At 43.0% G+C, this 19,767-nt stretch overlaps 1 protein-coding gene across 5 annotated transcripts in view; it reads right to left on the bottom strand.

Moving 5' to 3' along the window:
- SLC8A1 (solute carrier family 8 member A1) overlaps nucleotides 1-19,767 on the bottom strand; it is a 730,555-nt gene that overhangs the window by 49,703 nt on the left and 661,085 nt on the right. For all 5 annotated transcript variants that reach the window (XM_033939138.1, XM_033939140.1, XM_033939139.1 and 2 more), the window contains one exon: nucleotides 14,770-14,869. In XM_033939138.1, coding sequence (XP_033795029.1) covers nucleotides 14,770-14,869 — 100 coding nt within the window. The remainder of the gene's footprint in view (nucleotides 1-14,769; nucleotides 14,870-19,767) is intronic.

Genomic DNA, 19,767 nt, shown 5'->3' with positions numbered 1-19,767 from the left:
TCCGTCTTTATCTTTTCATAGCTACAGAGATAGTTACATATCATTTTGTGCTGCTTCTTCCATTTGCAAAACAATACAACACTTAAACCATTCTAGATTTATATCCTGGGCAGAGTCTGAAATATCTCAGTCCTTAGTTTTCACTCGCACTCTCTGGGGTACTAAATCTCACTCTTTAGAATGGTCCACCCTTGGCATCTGTGCAGTAAGACAAGAGAACCTACTGTAGCCACAGTCATAGAAAAATCTAATTTACAGGAATCACTCAAAATAATTAAACAGCAAAACTGACAGATGTTATCACTCCCCAGTTCATTCTAAATTACGTGCTTCACTTGGAAGCCCTTCCCTCTTGGGAACAGCTTGAAAGTCCTTCTCCTTCCCTGATTACTCTTTTATTCGATCTTGGCAAGAAGATTCTGAAACCACGAGATTTCTCATTTATTTCATCACGCTAGACTTATCTGCTGGATATAGAAACAGCAACATTTTATTCCCTTCCATTCATTATCTATTGTACAGAAACTGGCTGCTTAACTGAAAGGATGAGTTTAAACTGGACTCGCTCCTCTGGTTAAGAGGTTAAAAAAATATAAAACAAAATAACACGCTTTTCCAAAAATCAGTCCTCAGGAGAATGATTCATTTGATAGTTGCTGGTTTTAACTATGGATACCTTAGAGGCACAAAGGATAAGCTACTATAATCAGGCTTAGAAGGCAGCTAGCTATAATGCATTAGAGGTCACAATTAAGTTAATCACAGACACAAAGCCCTATAAAACAATAAATCACTCGTTCAGACTGTGACTTCATAAAGAAATGTCTTTTAGCAGGCAGGGTTTTTCCTTTTGTTTCTGAAAACTTACATTAGTTTCTTTTATTCCGCCAATACCTTGCGGTTCTAGGCGGATTACAAAAGGAAGAGAATCTGGTCGTATCCAGAAGATTACAGGGAAGCTCTTGGTTGTAACATTTAGGGCTCCTTTTACTAAGGTGCGCTAGTGTTTTTTTAGCGCAAACTCAAGATTAGCGTGCGTAAAACCACACGCTAAATGAAAAATACTAACGTAAGCTCTATGGAGGCGTTAGCATTTAGCGTGCACACTTAAACTGCTAGCGCACCTTAGTTGGCTCTTCTCAAAAATCTAATCTCCTCCCGTTCTCTAGTACCCTGCCCCTCTCTATCTTCTCAGTCCCTCTCCTATATCCCTTCCTTGTAATTCCTTTCCTCTTAACCTCTGTAAACCGTACCGAGCTCTGCGCATGCAGAGATGGTGCGGTATACAAACCTAAGGTTTAGTTTAGTTTAGTTTAGTAAAAGGAGCCCTTGGAGCCTGGTGATGGGGTGAGGATATTGGTTGTATCAGGAGTTTGTCTTGACGTATTTCTTGAACAGCCTGGTTTTTGTTTCCCTCCTAAAGGTTCTGTAGTTTGGTGCTGAAAGCACCAAATTGGAGATGTGGCTGTATAATTTCGCTGCTTGCGTGGCGAGTAATCCGTCATGTATTTTATTTATGCTGAATGCCTTTGATTGGAGGGTGGGTGAAGGGGGTCTGAGTTCTTCTTGGTCTGGAAGAGCTGTTTCGAGTTAGGCGAGTATTCAGGTAAGGATGGTTCTCTTACATAAGAACATAAGAATTGCCGTTGCTGGGTCAGACCAGTGGTCCGTCATGCCCGGCAGTCAGCTCACGCGGCGGCCCTCTGGTCATAGACCAGCACTCTTATTCTAATAATAATAATAATAATCAGTTTATATACCGCAAGGCCGTAAAGTTCTATGCGGTTTACAATAGTTAAAAAAAAACAATCAAAGAAGTTGAATAGAACTAAAAAAGTTAAAAGCCAATAATTAGCAATACTAAAACGATCAAAATAGTGCATAATAAAATTTTTACGAATTAGCTGCCTAAATACTTTGAAAACAGATATGTTTTTAGATAAGAACATAAGAATTGCCGCTGCTGGGTCAGACCAGTGGTCCATCGTGGCCAGCAGTCCGCTCATGCAGTGGCCTTTAGGTCAAAGACCAGCGCTCCAACTGAGACCAGTCCTATCTGTGTATTTTCCAGTTCAGCAGGAACTTGTCCAACTTTGTCTTGAATCCCTGGAGAGTGTTCTCCCCTATAACAGACTCCAGAAGAGTGTTCCAGTTCTTTACCACTCTCTGGGTAAAGAAGAACTTCTTTACGTTTGCACGGAATCTATCCTCTGTTAACTTTAGAGAGTGCCCTCTCGTTCTCCCTCATGTCAGTAAGCAAAAGCAATTGTTCTAAATCTTTACCCCATAACGCTGCTTGATATGAAAAAAGATTTTGATGATGTTTTTAAAGTTTACATCCTCTAACAGGCGGAAAAACAAAATTCAGATGCGAGTTTCTCTTATGACTGTTGGTTGCAAAAGAGAAAAGCTCAATAATATATTTGGGAGCTAAACCAAACAAAGCCTTAAAACAGAAGCAACCAAACTTAAACTTCACCCGCACCTCCATTGACAGCCAATGCAGTACTCGATAGAAGAGTGTTACGTGCTCTAATTTCTTCAACCTAAAAATCAGCCTGACTGCTGCATTTTGCACTATTCACAATCGTTACATATTCTTCTGGGAAATTGCCAAATAGGCAATATTGCAGTAATCAAGCTGGCTTAGTATAAGAGACTGTTCCAAAACTTAAATGATGAAACATCAAAATACGCCCTAACGGACTGAAGCTTCCAAAGAATAAAGAAACCCTTTCTGACCAAAGAGTCCATCTGGTTCTTCATAGTCAAGCCCTGGTCCAGTATTATTCCCAAAACCTTAATAGTAGATTGAATAGAATAGCTGAATTTATTTACACGCAATGATGTTTTAGTCTCAAATGGGCATGGTGAAGCTACAAAAAACGTGGAGGGGCATAATCGAAAGGGACGTCTAAGTCCGTTTACGTCCATCTCGCAAGTCGTCCAAAGTTAAAAAGAGCCTAAGACACATTTTCGAAAGATACGTCCAACTTTTTTTTACTTTTGAAAATCGTCTAATTATACATCCTGCCGATCTGATCGTCCAAGCCGCTAAATCGTCCATCTTTATACCACATTTCCATCCAACTTTCTGTCCAAGTCCAAAATGCCTAGAACAAGCCCTGTTGGACGTGGGAGGGGTCTGCAAAGTGATGGACTGCACACCTAGACATGCCATCTAAATAGTGGAGTACCTTACAGGGCACTGCTGTGAACTTCACAAAAAGGGTGCCATGGCTTCTCCTCACTACAGCTCCCTTATAGGTGACGGTGAGCCTCCCAAACCACCTCCAGAATCCCCTAGACCCACTTATCTACCACCCCAATAGCCCTTATGGCTGCAGGAGCCACTTATATGGCAGTAAAAAAGGGTTTTGGGGGTGTATAGGGGAGTGCACATGTTTAAGTATCAATGCAGTGATTACAGGGGCTTATAGGCATGTGTCCTCCTCTCTATGGGTCCCTAACCCACCCCAAGATGACTTAAGCTGCCTCTGGGCTGGACGACTAGGCTTTCCTATGCCAGGTGGCCAGGTGATAACATCCTATATAATAAAAGGCTAACTCGCGCATGCGCAGTCCTATTTTCGTGTTCCGTGCGCTGTAGGTCTGTGGCCGAAGGAGTGCGCATGCGCGCGAATACGTCACAACCAGATCGCCTCCACAAGCCGGACCGCAGCCAGACGACGTTCTCCGTTTCTCCTGTCGCCGCCGCCGATCTCCGTTTCTCCTTTGCCGCCCACCCCCTTCTCTTCCCGCGGGTCCGAATGGCGATTCAAGCAGCGCTTTTATCAGTCTCCACACGCTGCTTCGGGCCCTTCTACTGCCCTGATTTGCTCTGCCGCGTCTCTGATGATGTCATCAGGGACGTGCCAGAGTAAATCAGGGCAGAAGGGCCCGAAGCAGCGTGTGGAGACTGATAAAAGCGCTGCTGGAATCACCACCTTTGTAGTCCGGCCCGCGGGAAGGGGAAGGGGAAGGGACAGGGGCGGGTAGAGCAAACGCTAATGCTGCTGCACAGGGAACTGGTGGGGGGGGGGGAGGGAAATGGAGGGGAAGGGAATGCTGCTTTGGACGGACAGACAGACAGAGAGAGGAAGGGAAACACAAAGAAAATAAGAAATACACAGGGGCAGGTGCTCAGGGAACTGGTGTGGGGGGAGGGAAATGGAGGGGGATGGAATGCTGCTTTGGACAGACAGAGAGAGGAAGGGAAACACAAAGAAAATAAGAAAGACACAGGGGCAGGTGCACAGGGAACTGGTGTGGGGGGAGGGGGATGGAATGCTGCTTTGGACAGACAGACAGAGGGAGGAAGGGAGACAGAAAGGAAAGAAGAAAGACACAGGGTCAGGGAGATACACAGAAAGACAGACAGGCAAAGGGGGCCAGGGACAGAGACAGACAGAAAGGACAGTGGGAGCCGCGTCAGGAGGGGTGCGGGATGCGGCAGTGGGAACTTTTCCAATGGGTGCAACTGGGCAGCTGTCGGGAACCTCTGATCAGGGGCAGAGCAAGGTAAGAGTATCATAGGGATAAGAAGGAGGAGGGAGGATAAAAAAGGAAGGGATGCCTACTGCTGGACAGGGGGAGAAGGAAAGAGATGCTGATGGACAGGGGAGGTGAAGAAAAAAGAACGGAGGACTAATGTTGGACAGGGGGAGAAGGAAAGAGGTGCTGCTGGACAGGGGGGAGGTAAAACAAAGGGAGAAGGGCTGCTGCTGCATAAGGAGAGCAGTGAAGGGGTGGTGGTGGACACAGTGGAGGTAAAAGGAAGGGAAAATGGACAGGGGGAGCAGGCAAGGGGTGGTGATGGACAGCCAAGGAAAAAGAAAGAAAGCGGCTAAGGAGAGAGAGAGAAAAAAAGACAGACACACACACATATGTTCTAGCACCCGTTAATCTAACGGGCTTAAAGACTAGTAATGGTAATATTATAATATAATAACTCCAATCCCCAAAACCCCCAAAGAATCATTAGCATTAATCACTAATTATAGACCAGTAGCATCCATCCCATTTTTTAAAAAAAATTATGGAAGGATTGGTCCATTTTCAACTAATTGCTTTCTTGCATGTATCTCAATCTGGTTTTAGACCTTTATTTAGTACCGAGACAGTAATTGCGACTATTTTGGATAATTTACGTTCTTTCTTTAGTAAAGGTCTTAATGCCTTGATCATGCAATTTGATATGAGTTCTGCATTTGATTTAGTGGACCATGGGAAATTGCTGCAATGTTTGGATGCTATTGGTATTAGAGGAGAGGTATTAGAATGGTTTGGGGGCTTTCTCATATCTTAATAATAATAATAATAACAGCTTATATACCGCAATACCGTGAAGTTCTATGCGGTTTACAAAAGATTAAGCAAAGGTACAAATTGACTGACTTCAAGAGGGGAAGAAGAAAGAGAAGTAATTAGACAGGAAATTCATTGTTGAGGAGAAAAGTGATCAAAAGGACAGTAGGTCGCTATTGAGAGGAAAGAGATAAGTGGATCAGTTGTCAAGATGTTTTAGGAACAGGTGTGTTTAGACGTTTCCTAAATTCCTCATAAGTAGAGGGCGAAAGTAATTGTTCTAGGTCTTTACCCCATGATGCTGCTTGGTGTGAGAGAAGGAATTCATGGTGTTTTTTCAGTTTGCAACCTCTCACTGGGGGGGAAACGCTGAGCACCTGCCCCTGTGTATTTCTTATTTTCTTTGTGTTTCCCTTCCTCTCTCTGTCTGTCTGTCCGTCCAAAGCAGCATTCCCTTCCCCTCCATTTCCCTCCCCCCCCACCAGTTCCCTGTGCAGCAGCATTAGCGTTTCCTCTACCCGCCCCTGTCCCTTCCCCTTCCCCTTCCCGCGGGCCGGACTACAAAGGTGGTGATTCCAGCAGCGCTTTTATCAGTCTCCACACGCTGCTTCGGGCCCTTCTGCCCTGATTTACTCTGGCACGTCCCTGATGACATCATCAGAGACGCGGCAGAGCAAATCAGGGCAGTAGAAGGGCCCGAAGCAGCGTGTGGAGACTGATAAAAGCGCTGCTTGAATCGCCATTCGGACCCACGGGAAGAGAAGGGGGTGGGCGGCAAAGGAGAAACGGAGATCGGCGGCGGCGACAGGAGAAACGGAGAACGTCGTCTGGCTGCGGTCCGGCTTGTGGAGGCGATCTGGTTGTGACGTATTCGCGCGCATGCGCACTCCTTCGGCCACAGACCTACAGCGCACGGAACACGAAAATAGGACTGCGCATGCGCGAGTTAGCCTTTTATTATATAGGATTAGTGAGGAATTTTCCATTCTTTAAATGATCAGTCAGATAATTCAACAAATTCAGTTTAAAATCTAATGGAGCTGATTTCACAATTTCCGGTGGACAAGAGTCAAAAACACAATATGATTTAGCATATTTGTCATATAATTTAATATAATTATTCCATTCTAAATCCTGAAAGGAGCTCCAAATCATATCCGCTTGTATTACATTTCCTTGCATATTAGGCATTTGATATTCATGAGTATCATTTATCGAGCAATTATTTCTTAGATGTTTAATTTTTAAATCAAAATACTGAGCTAAATCATTTGCTAAAGGTAACATAATATTATGTATAGCTTGAGTGTGGCGTGTGGTATCGAATAAATTTGTAGCCAGATTGAACAGTTCTTTTGTATTGATACCCATTGAACCCATATTAGATGGATCAATTTTAGATGAATAGAATGCTTTACGTTTTTCTTTTATCAATTGTTTGTACATTTTTATGTTGGATCTCCAATTATTCCGATCTAATAATTTTCCAGTTTTTTGCCAGATCCTTTCCAATCGTCGTAAAAATTGTTTTCATTATCAAACCATTTATTATGTTTATTTGAACAACGTTTACTTTTTCGTTTAGGGGCAATTTTATCTAAAATAGATGTACTTGTTTCTAACCAAGGGTGGATCCTCAATATGCCAGATGTTGATTGGGAGATCCCTGCTACAGTATCATGTAGAAGCAAGGAAGTTTTGTATTCTCTTTCAGAGAATTGTTCTGGAAACTGGTAATGGAATGCAGGCAGGAAGGGGCCATAATGGACCTGATGCTTAACAATGGGGATATTCAGCACTATTTAACTGATTAGGAATGGCTCCTGACCAGTTAAATAGTGCTTAGCTGGCTAACTGCCAATATTTAGTGAAAGATAGCCGGCTATCCTAGTTGAAAATTCACGATTAGAGGTTATAATTTAGCTGGCTATATAATGTGAAACCACCAATATTAAGTGTTGACCAGTCAAGTTTAGTGGGCAAATTGGGCCGCATAAATAGCAGGCCTATCTAGACTCAAAGGTGAAGGGGGGGGGGGGGAGATATGTAAAAACTGATGAGGATAAGGCAGAATTGCTTTACAAATATCTGTTCTGTGTTTGCAGATGAAGACCTGGGTGTGAGTGACGTCGGTGCCAAGCAAAATGGTAGAGACTATTATAAACCAGTGTTTCTCAACTCGGTCCTGGAGTACCCCCTTGCCAGTCAGGTTTTCAAGATATCCAAAATGAATATGCATGAAAGAAATTTGCATATAATGGAGGCAGTGCATGCAAATCACATTTATGCAAATTCAATGTGAATATCCTGAAAACCTGACTGGCAAGGGGGTACTCCAGGGCCGAGTTGAGAAACACTGTTATAAAGAACAAAATGGCAGAACATATACATAAGCATGGATTAATGAGAGAAAGCCAACATGGATTTAGTCAAGGGAAATCTTGCCTCGTCAATCTACTGCATTTCTTTGAAGGGGAAAATGAACATGTGGATAATGGTGAACCGGTTGATAATGTGTGTTTGGATTTTCAAATGGCATTGGACAAAGTACCTCATGAAAGACTTCTGAGGAAATTCAAAAGTTATGGGATAGGAGGTAATGTCCTTTAATGAACTGAGAACTGGTTGAAAGATAGAAAACAAGAGATTGGGTTTAAATGGTGAATATTCTCAATGGAGAAGGGCAAATAGTGGGATTCCTCAGGGGTCTGTGCTGGGACCGCTGCTTTTTAACATATTTATCAATGATCTAGACATGGGAATAACTAGTGAGATAATTACATTTGCTGATGACACAAAGTTGTTCAAAGTTGTTAAATCGCAAGAAGATTGTGAAAAATTGCAAGAAGACCATGTGAGACTGGAAGACCGGGTGTCAAAATGGCAGATGACTTTTAATGTGAGCACGTGCAAAGTGATGCATGTAGAAAAGAGGAACCCAAACTAAAGCTATGTGATGCTGGTTTCTGTGTTAGGAGTCACTGCCCAGAAAAAGGATCTAGGTGTCATTGTTGAGGATACATTAAAACCCTCAGCTCAATGTGCGGTGGCTGCTAACAAAGCAAATAAAATGTTAGGAATTATCAGGAAAGGAAAGGAAAACAAAGATGAAAATGATATAATGCTCTAGTATCATTCTATTGTACAGCTGCACCTCGAATACTATGTGCAGTTCTGGTTGCCATAGAAACATAGAATAAGACGGCAGAAGAGGGCCATCGGCCCAACAAGTCTGCCCACTCGAGAACCCTCCCTCTCTGGTGTACCTATCCTTTATGCATAACTCTGTACCACCCCCACCTGTTTGTCCCATCGACTTTTGAAGTCGAGCACGCTACTAGCCTCGACCACATGGCGTGGAAGTTTATTCCATCGACCAATCACCCGTTCGGTGAAGAAGTACTTCCTGGTGTCACCATATCTCAAAAAACATATAGCGGAATTTTAAAAGGTACAGAGAAGGGTGACAAAAATGATAAAAGGGATGGGACAACTTCCCTATGAGGAAAGGCTAAAGCAGCTAGGGCTCTTCAGGTTAGAGAAGAGATAGCTCAGAGGTGATGTGGTAGAGGTCTATAAAATAATGAGTAGAGTGGAAAGGGTAGATGTGAATCGCTTGTTCACTCTTTCCAAAAATGCTAGGACTAGGGGACATGTGATGAAGCTACTAAGTAGTAGATTTAAAACAAACTGGAGAAAATATTTCTTCACACAATGTGTAATTAAACTTTGGAATTTGTTGCCAGAGAATGTGGTGGAAATCAGTTAGCTTAGCAGGGTTTAAAAATGGTGTTTGGATAATTTCCTGAAAAAGAAGTCTATAGGCCATTATTGAGATGGCTTGGGGAAATCCATTGCTTATTCCTAGGATAAGCAGCATAAAATCTGTTTTACTACTTAGGATCTATCTAGGTACTTGGGACCTGGATTGGCCACTGGGCTTGATGGATACTTTGGTATTTGATGGACCTTTGGTCTGTCCCAGTATGGCAATTCTTATGTTCTTATGGGAGACAGGACTATAGAAAACAAACAGATATAGGAATGGAGATAAGAGAGACCTTGAATAATTTTTTGAAAGCTGTACTAAACCAAAATTAGACAAGGTGTTGGGTCTTTATAGGCTACATCCAGGTCTTGAATCTGATTTCTTTGACTCTGTAACCAGAGAGTTGGAACATGGGAGAGCACTGTATATGTTGTACTCAGATTTCAACAAAGTCTTTGAAATAGTTCCACATAAGCAACTTATAAATAAACTGAGCACTCTTGATATGGGCTCTAACGTGACTGACTGGGTTAGAAACTGGTTGAGAGTGAGATAACAAAGGACAGTGACAAATAGGGTTCACTCTGAATATATGGGTGTTACTAGTGGTTTGACATAGAGATATCGGTCCTTCTTTTTGACATTTTTATGAACAATATTGCAGAAGGATTATTGAGTAATGTTTGTCTCTCTAAGGATACACCTCCACCCCTGCGGACCAACGGAAGCGCACCAGGATGGGCGGAGGAGTGAAAATGCAGCCAGCACCCTGTGAGACACTGCTGAGCCTCCTAAGTGCCTAATAGCCCACGCTTGACCCCTGCTTAACAATAGGTGAGACCACATCAGGGACGGCCTTGAACTCCAGAGAAAACTATGCAGGCTGGCTAAGAGGTACCCAGTGGGATCGGCCTGTCAACTACAGACCGAAGTCTGTGAATTTTCAAGCAGGCAAGCTTCAAAATAGCTCCAAGCACCAAATTACCTGAAAGGGATGAAATTACATCGAATAAAAAAACAATAAAATGGGAAGAGCAGAACAAATACTCCTACAAGCAAGCGTGCAGAAGGACCTAGAGCGCCCAGTGAAGTACAACAGAGGCAGAGTGAAAAATCTGGAGTGGATTCCTTCTGTAGCAGTATGTGGCTATTGGGAAATAACCCATCTGTCTAGAATGTCTCACCTATTGAACTGAAAATACTATTAGAAAGATAGACTTGAGGAAAGCAATGGTTATCCCCCGGCGTGAGCAACAAAGAATGGTTTTGTCAGCCTACTTCATAGTAATCCAGAATGGCCACTCTCGGAGACAGAATACTGGGATCATTGGACTCTGATTGACCCAGAACAGAAAATGTTCTTGTGTACCATTACTCATTTCAGAACCTAGAATCTAGCCACCAGACGTCACATTGACTTTTAGAAATATAAAAGCAAATTTTCAGCCTCCCTGGAAGCCAATTATCATTAGGGAAACTTCCTGTGGAATTTCCCTCAGAATATCGATGGCTTGGCAGGGCTGTAGGTAACATATGTAGAAGTGGCATTCATAGCTGCAAATTACCTGTCAAAAAATATGCAAGAGGAGTTAAAATTAAACTACACTTCAGTGCTTGGCAGAGCTGGTCCCAGTCATGCTCCCATTGCTTTTTTGCTGAAGAGAGTGTTCACAGGGAGTTTTCACAAATAAATCCTTTTTTCCCCCCATGAAAATTCCATTTGAAAAGTGCCTCCATGATCTCAGATAAACTATAATTTATAGTTTGCTCCACGTTTTATTTAGGAACTTCTCTGACAGGGGAGGAGGGGGGGTGGACAATGTGTCCAAAATGAGTTAATGAACCATGACAGTAATGAACCTCACTCCTAAGCCTGGTATGATTCCAATCTCTCAAATTGACTGCCAGTGCTCACCTTAATACTTGCATTGTGCCAAAAGAGAGCTACCTTCTGGAATTCATAGGATGTAATATGTATAGCCAACCTATCATTGTGTGCTTGGAAATTGCTTTTAAATTACACCTGCAGCTCCCGGTACAGCACGAAATATTTCTGTATCTTTCTGCCACATTTTCTTGGTCTCCTACTGCATTCCTCGATACTTGAAGATCTCTCTTTCCACATGATGCACATAATAATCACTTAGCAGTGACACTAATCAATACCGTTTTCATTTCCTTTTTCTTTTATTACTGTGTCAAGTGTTCTTGCACCAAGCTTTTTATCAGCTGGAATGAGAATATCCCAGGTGGTCATAACCTCTCCCTTCTCTAGAGTTCTCCCAGGCCTATCCTCCCAGTGCTTGTCTATTACAGCAATGCTATTCTGTGGCTAAATTTCCATCTTATTCTGCCTTTTTGTATGTACCTTTTCTGACATCAATATATCACTCTTCCTGGATCACAGGTTATGACACTACTATACTTAAGCATATATCACTTCAATGGAGACTATCCATCAAAATTTATATATATACATATATATACAGTGTTCCCCCGGTCATTCGCAGTCGGTGGTTCACGGTCCCGGTCATTCGTGGTATTTTCTGACCGCGAACCGCTGACCAGGAGAGAACAGTTGGAGAGGCAGGAGAGAGCAGCCGGAGCGCCGGCGAGTGAAGGAAATCACTCACTGTATGCTCCGACCGCCTTTTCCTGCACTAAAGTCAGGCCTTACCAATCAGGAGCTGCTTTGACACGCAGCTCCTGATTGGTAAGGCCCGACTTTAGTGCAAGAAGAGGTGGTCAGAGCATACAGCGAGTGATTTCTTTCACTCGCTGGCGCTCCGGCTGCTCTCTCCTGCCTCTCCCACTGCCCTCTCCATCTTCCCCACGAAAAACCATATTCGCGATTTTCAAGATTCGCGGGGGTTCCTGGAACAGAACCCCTGCGAATATCGGGGGAGTACTGTATATATTTGAAATATTTTAATATAAGTGAAGTGCTCAGCCCACCACCTAAAGTGCTTCATTAATAAACAGCACAGGCTTCAACAGGAACCATCATTGCACCTCATGGTTCCTGAATCCACCAGAATTGAGAAACGTAAAACATAAAGAGAATAAACTCTATTAATGAAGCACTTTAGGTGGTGGGCTGAGCACTTCACTTATATTAAAATAGTTAAAAAATATATACTGTATATAAATTTTGATGGATAGTGATCCAGGAAGAGTGTCATTATCAAAGTGCACAGGTTAGTGTTTGAAATCCCTGTAATTAAGAAGTTTGATCAATATATCACATCCAGCAACAAGATGAGTACCTATTTCCAGTTTCTTATAAAATCTGCATTTATCTATTTTCCAAGTTGTTGTTGTTGGTTTGATTTTTTTTTGTATTTGTTTATTGATAGTATTGCATGGAGGTATACATACATATAGGGCCAGATTCTATAATGGATGCCTAAAAAAAAAAGGTCAATCACACTTAGGCGCCCATTACAGAATCATACTTAGGCACCTGTAATATAGACCAGGGTTTTAATGGCCTACATTATAGGCTCCTAAGTCCTTTAGAGAATTGCACTTAGGGGCGCCTACATCTTTCTCCACCTCTAAATGTTCCTACTTTTCTGATGGCGCCTAAGAAGATAGGCACCTATCTCCCAATGACTCACTGCAACTGAGCAAGGAAGTTTTTGATCTTTTTTGGTGTTGTATGAGGGCAGGAAATCTGTACCCCGGCAGGAAATTGCAAGATAAACTTGGATATTCTTTTGATAGAGTTACATGCAGTCAGGGCAGGATTAATTCTTTAGCAGGTCCTAGGCAAACAAGCCCATTGGGCCCCTGATCATAATCTAAATGCATTTCAAAAGTTTCAGAATGCAGATCCCCTTGGTCCTCACTGCAGAGGAAAACCAACAAAGGAAGGCACAGAAGAACTGCTGCTTGCTGATTTCCCTGCTGCCTGGAGAATGACATCAGAAGATGGGAAGAGTACACACTGCTCTGATCTCCCCAGCCAACCATTCTTTCTGCAACTTTCTTACCAGGAACTTGGCAGAAATTGAGAGGGCCCCTCCTAAACATTTGAGCCCTAGGCACATGCCTAGTTTGCCTAAGCATTAATCCTGCCCTGCATGCAGTATGGCGTGAGAACTCTGTGCTGGTCAGATACTTTAACAGAGTAGTCTTGGAATATCAGCACTTTGTTCCCCTTGTGCAAAAAATCTCTCTTGCTTTTATAGAGATTCATAAGCTTGTGTTTATCAGCATAATTCGAAATCTGTACGATGACCACGTGATGCACCCTCTCCATTAATCAAATATAAGAATTTATCTCACATTCATGCCGTACTTCATTCATCCAGAATTACAACTTGTCTTACTGGTCCTCAGTGGGCCACCAGGCACTCAAACTTCTTTCATACTGCTGGGCTTTAAGCTCCCACTCGTCATCGGATCCGGCTTTATAAATACTTTAAAAAATTTCAATGGTTATAATTTAATTTACTTTAATGTTTATCTTGAATAAATATGTACTAAAAGTACTTAGCTGTGCAAAAGACGCTTTTCAACGGGGGTAGAATCACCAACATGCTTCGCCCGTGCAATTCAAAGGGCTTTCTCAAGGCTACCACTCCCTAAAAGTTCAAATTTGTTGGAGCAACGGTGGATTTACCGTTTGAACATTGTTATCCCTAATGGGTTAAATAATGAACTTGAATGGGCGTCCCTGCTATAGGAGGTTTGTTTTGGGGGGGGGGTGTTTCCTACTAAATAATGAAGAATATTATTGCCAAGTGATGTACGTTCTGACGTCAGACGTTGACGTCTGGAATACGTATGGGATGTTGACGTTGGGGATGTTGGGCGTTTAAATTTGTTGATTAAGAACAGGGCCGCCATTTCTTCTTAGACGCAATGGTCGGTTCGAATGGTGTAAGTAGGTAGGTAAGTAGGGGTGAATGAAGAGGTTTTTAAACTTCATAAGGATTATTGAATGTTTGCAATTACAAAATATGCACTAAAATTTAGCGATAGGTTATGGAGATTTAGTTCTCTTTTTATCTTTTTAGAGAATGATAGCCTTGAGAAAACCCTTTGAATTGCACGGGCGAAACATGTTGGTGATTCTACCCCCGTTGAAAAGCGTCTTTTGCACAGCTAAGTACTTTTAGTACATATTTATTCAAGATAAACATTAAAGTAAATTAAATTATAACCATTGAAATTATTTAAAGTATTTATAAAGCCGGATCCGATTACGAGTGGGAGCGTAAAGTCCAGCAGTATGAAAGAAGTTTGAGTGCCTGGTGGTCCACTGAGGACCAGTAAGACAAGTTGTAATTCTGGATGAATGAAGTACGGCATGAATGTGAGATAAATTCTTATATTTGATTATACTAGATATTGGAGTGTTCTTCATCTAAGTAAGTTTAAATAGTGCCAGCGGTTGCACCCTTTCCATTGACATCAGCGGCACTCCTGTGCCTAGGCCCAACTCGTTATAGTGACCAGATTCCATAATTCTGGCTCCAGCACTAATTACCTTACCCCCACCCCCACCCCCTTTTACAAAGCCATACTAGTGGCTACCATGCAGCAAAATACTCAAAGTCCTTTAAATCCCTACAGACTTCAGGGCAGTTAATGCGGCGTTTAAAAGGGGGTGGGGGAGAGGTTACTCATTTATGTAATGATGAATGGATTAAATATGCATAAATAAAATTTAAAAAAGAACTTACCAGCACTGACAGTGATAGCTTCAATAAACTGCTCTCGCCAGCTATTTGTGCCAACCACAAGGGCAAGATTTGTCTTCTTAATAAGCTTGTCTACAGTACTCTGTAGGTGTAGAAACAAAGTTAGTGTGGGTGGTTAAGAATTCTGGAACATGAGATTAAATCTAAGACCGTACAGCATCAAAAAAACCAAAAACAAATGTTTATCAAAAATGTGCAGACCTCGGTTTTTAGTTGACATTTTCAAACCCAAGTACATTGTAAAGATATGGAATTCCCAAACAGAGTAGACACAGAAATAGTGCATCACAGGTATTTTATAGGCAAAATGAAATAACGCAGGGCCAGATTCTGTATAGGGCATATACATTAAGTGTCGCTAGGTGCCCTAAATGAAGACGCTTCACGACACCTAACTTCGGAATCCACCCTCAATTTTTTTAAAAATTAGCTTAATTGGTGTGGTAATTGACCATACCAGTTTTCAGCCAATGAAAAAAAAAATTAAAATACAGGTAGTCCCTGGGTTAAGAATGAGTTATGTTTTTAAAAACTGTTCTTAAGTCAGATTTGTATGTAACTGAGAACGTGTAGATCAGGGGTGCCCACACTTTTTGGGCTTGCGAGCTACTTTTAAAATGACCAAGTAAAGATGATCTACCAACAATAAAATTTAAAAAGAAAATGTTAATTATCATTTATATTCCAGTTTTTTTTCAAAGAGGTCAAGGTAGATGACTCTATGCACTGTCACCTCAGTAACAACCATACAAAAATAGACAAATATACCCCCCTACCTTTTTACTAAACCGCGATAACAGTTTTTAACGCAGGAAGCTGTGCTGAATACCCCGTGCTGCTCTCGACGTTCATAGGCTCCCTGTGCTAAAAAACGCTATTGCGGTTTAGTAAAAGGGGGCCATAGTGCAAAATATAGACAGCAGATATAAATTCTCAAAACGGACACATTTTGATCACTAAATTGAAAATAAAATCATTTTTCTTACCTTTGCTGTCTGGTGATTTCATGAGTCTCTGGTTGCATTTTCTTCTTCTGACTGTGCATCCAATATTTCTTCCCTTCTTTCAGCCTCCTGTATGCTTCCTCTCCTCCAGACCTCATTCCCTCCCCCAACTTTTTCTTCCCCTCTCCCTGCCCTTTCTTTCTCCCTGCCTCCCTTTCTTTTTTTCTCTCTTCATGCCCCCTTTCTTTCTTTCTTTCGGTTTCTCTGTCTCCCTGCCTGCCCCTTTTCTTTCTTTCTCCCTGCCCTCCCCCAAGCGATACAAAGTTATACAGAGTAGTGAAGACACGGGGGATTGCGAAGATCTGCAATGTGACATAATCAAGTTCGAGAAATGGGCATTGACATGGCAAATGAGGTTCAATGTGGATAAGTGCAAAGTGATGCATGTCGTGAACAAAAGTCTCATGCACGAGACCTCCCAGGAAAGGGACTTGGGAGTTCTGATCGACAAGTCCATGAAGCCATCTGCACAATGTGCTATGGTGGCAAAAAGGGCGAACAGAATGCTAGGAATAATCAAGAAGGGGATCACGAACAGATCCGAGAAGGTTATTATGCCGCTGTACCGGGCCATGGTGCGCCCTCACCTGCAGTACTGTGTCCAGCACTGGTCGCCGTACTTGAAGAAGGATACGGTACTACTCGAAAGGGTCCCGAGAAGGGCGACTAAAATGGGTAAGGGGCTGGAGGAGTTGCCGTACAGCAAGAGATTAGAGTAACTGGGCCTCTTCTCCCTTGAAAAGAGAAGACACTGAGGGGACATGATCAAAACATTCAAAATACTGAAGGGAATAGACTTAGTAGAGAAAGACAGACTGTTCACCCTCTCCAAGGTAGGGAGAACGAGAGGAAACTCTCTAAAGTTGAAAGGGGATAGATTCCGTACAAACGTAAGGAAATTCTTCTTCACTCAGAGAGTGGTAGAAAACTGGAACGCTCTTCCGGAGTTTGTTATAGGGGAAAACATCCTCCAGGGTTTCAAAACAAAGTTGGACAAGTTCATGCTAAACTGGTGAGACTGGACTCATTTGGAGCACTGGTCTTGCCCTTGGGGCCGCCGCGTGAGCAGACTGCTGGGCAGGATGGACCATTGGTTTGACCCAGCAGCGGCAATTCTTATGTTCTTATGTTCAAGCCACTGCCGCAGGCATCGGGGAACAGGCCCCCAAGCCACTGCCGCCCCAAGCAATTGGCTGGCCCAGAACTTCCTCTCCGACGGCAGAATTGACGTCGGGGAGAGGAAGGCTGATCAGCCCGGTAGATTGTGAAGGTAACGGGAGTCTATCTCGGAGCCCGGGATGGGCTCCGCGATCGACTCACTTTGCCTTTGTGATCTACTGGTCGATCGCGATCGACGTATTGGACACCCCTGGTGTAGATTTTCAGATTCTTGCTGCTTACCTCTGCTCCCAGATGACAAAAGGGCCAACTGTCCATAGTGTTCCCTCTAAGGTACAGTATGCACAACCACACACTGTTCTTAAGGCAGCCATGCATCATTCCTCAATCTGCTACAGGAGAAGTGTAGGAGTCTATGCCACTGGAAATACTGCTCAGTAAAATCAAATGAAGCCGCAACCATGTTCTTAAGTATGAGTCATACTTAAGTCAGGTGTCTGTAACTCAGGACTGCCAATTTCGGTGTTGAACTCTTAGGATGCCTAGTAACGCCTAAGTGGAGGCTCCTTCTGATGCCTAAAGAAGGTGTGGTTGACAGGCATCTGAGTTAGGCGCCAGTAAATTAGGCCAATTAAAATCTGGCCTAATATACTGGTGCTTACCTCTAGGATGCCTAGCAATGCCTAAGAGCAACTTGGCACTGCTAGGTGGGATTTTATAAATGACACCTAGCAATTGATTGACATCCGTGCTGAGTGGCGTCTATAATGTAGGCGGTTAGGCGCCATTTATAGAACCTGGACCTCAGCATTCCTAAACATGCTAACTTTATTATTATTATTCTTCTCTTGGTTTCTGTCCTATTTTTCCTGCCTTTTGCCTCTCTCTCCGAGTTAAAAGATGGTAAGATTAATATGGAATACTGTCATGTTGTTTTGCTTTGCAATAAAACTAGAACCGTCCGGTAGAAAATTACAGGACTGAGTCGTTTTCCTTTTTTTTTTCTCTGTCATCAAGGTTACCGTGCCATCAGTAGCTAATTGATTTCTCCACGCTTGTGACTCTCATAATTGTTCACGCTTAACATTAATGCTGCTGCTTTCAAGTCATCATTTTTTATTTAAAAATCGATTTTAATAAGTTCTTTTTGCAGCCTTTCTTACTCAGTATTTCCATCTGTTTCAATGTTAATGAGTTTTGTGCTCTTTAACTTTTGAGGCCCTTGTCAAGCACTTGACTCTGTACAAATAACATTCAGTAGTTTCTATGCTAATTAATTTGAAAGGGACCCAGCAACACCAAACGGGCAAAATAAATAGCAGAGATGCAATAAACCACATAAATCAGTATGGCCTTGATTTCCTCCTTTTGGCCTCTGGAGGGTAGATAGAAAAACATTAAAAGTAAATGTTACAAATGTAGATATTTGGGTTTCAGTTTAAAAATACAGATATAGAGAAAAGTCTCAATGTGGTTTGAGCAAAAGGGCCCCATAGTCATTCTACTAATGCCCTTCTTTCTGCCCCCAGATATACCTACAAACATCTACTCATCTGAATGTATACTCGCCTTTTGTTTTCCACCCACAACCCTTGAACCTGAATATATTTACTCTTGTTTGAGCCTGTTATCAGTGGAAGCTAGCATGCTTCCACAGCAGGACAACTTCCATTATTTTTAATATGAGGCTTCTTAGCATTTTCAAAAATGTATATGCATCGAGGGTGTGTGTATGTGTCTAGCTCTCTTTGAAATGACTTCCGGGTTGCGGGGCCAGGAAGTGACATCGGAGGGAAAGCCATCGTAAGCAGCAGGTGGAAAAGCTGCTTGAGCTGGAGAAGATTTAGAGGTATGGGGGTGGGAAGGGACGGCATGAGTGTGGCGTGGGGGCATGTAAGGAGCAGTGGGATGGAGAGGTAGGCGCGGAGGGGGTGGCAGAAGGAGTGGGGGCCGAAGAGGAGGGCGCAGGGTACACTACCACCCTAGGCGCCTCCCACCCTTGCTACGCCACTCTAAAGAGAATAGCTCTTGACCAGTATACTGGAACACACTTGAGTGTCAGCAAGAGCTAAGAGGTGTTTCACCAAAAATATGACAGAAAGTAAGCCCATGCTTTCCTTAACAGTCATGTGTGCCTGTGGGCTGGGGAGAGCAGAGCAAGGAATCAGGTATTTGAAATCCACATAACTGGTCCCATTACCAACAATGCTCATTACTGCCACAAGCCCCACCTAGAAATGTTTCAAGTCTGCTCTTCTACTCCCTCCCCACCAACATCCACCGCCTTTCTTTGCACCATTTTCTGGGTTCAGTGCAGCAGTGCAGGCCATATTCCTGCATGCTAACCGATTAGTGCGGGATTAGCGCATGAACCCTTCCACCCAGTGGTGTAGCGAGGGTAGGAGGTGCCAGGGTGGTGGTGGCCCTCCCCCCCTTGCGACCTCCTCTCCACCCCACACCCCCCCTCGGCACCTTCTGTGTAGTTATTGATATCTGTAGGACCATTGTAAATGAAGTAGTTTGCGTGGACCACACCTCTAACATGACTTCCTGAATTTATTTAAAGTTTTTGGATTTAGTGCATATATATATTTACCTGGTAAGTTCAGGTAGTGGTGTAGAGTCAGAGTGGGGCCTTGCGCATGATCAAGGCCTGCCGTTTCCCGCCCTCTCCGAGAATCTCAGAAAGGAAATGAGCCAGCGGAGGCCTTGAGCAGCTTCAGACAGGAAAAGAACTGTGCTGGTAAGAATAGTGCTGGTCGGCCGAGGGGGGGGGGAATAGATGTGCCAGTCATTGGGTAGGGAGTTGCTAGCACTGCAGTGCCGGTCAGGCGGGGTCGGGAACAGAAGTGCTGGT

The sequence above is a fragment of the Geotrypetes seraphini genome, chromosome 3, assembly GCF_902459505.1.
Source record: "Geotrypetes seraphini chromosome 3, aGeoSer1.1, whole genome shotgun sequence".
In the NCBI taxonomy this organism is placed as follows: domain Eukaryota; kingdom Metazoa; phylum Chordata; class Amphibia; order Gymnophiona; family Dermophiidae; genus Geotrypetes; species Geotrypetes seraphini.
Note: the sequence above shows the minus strand (reverse complement) of the source record. Positions and strands in the feature narration are given on the sequence as shown.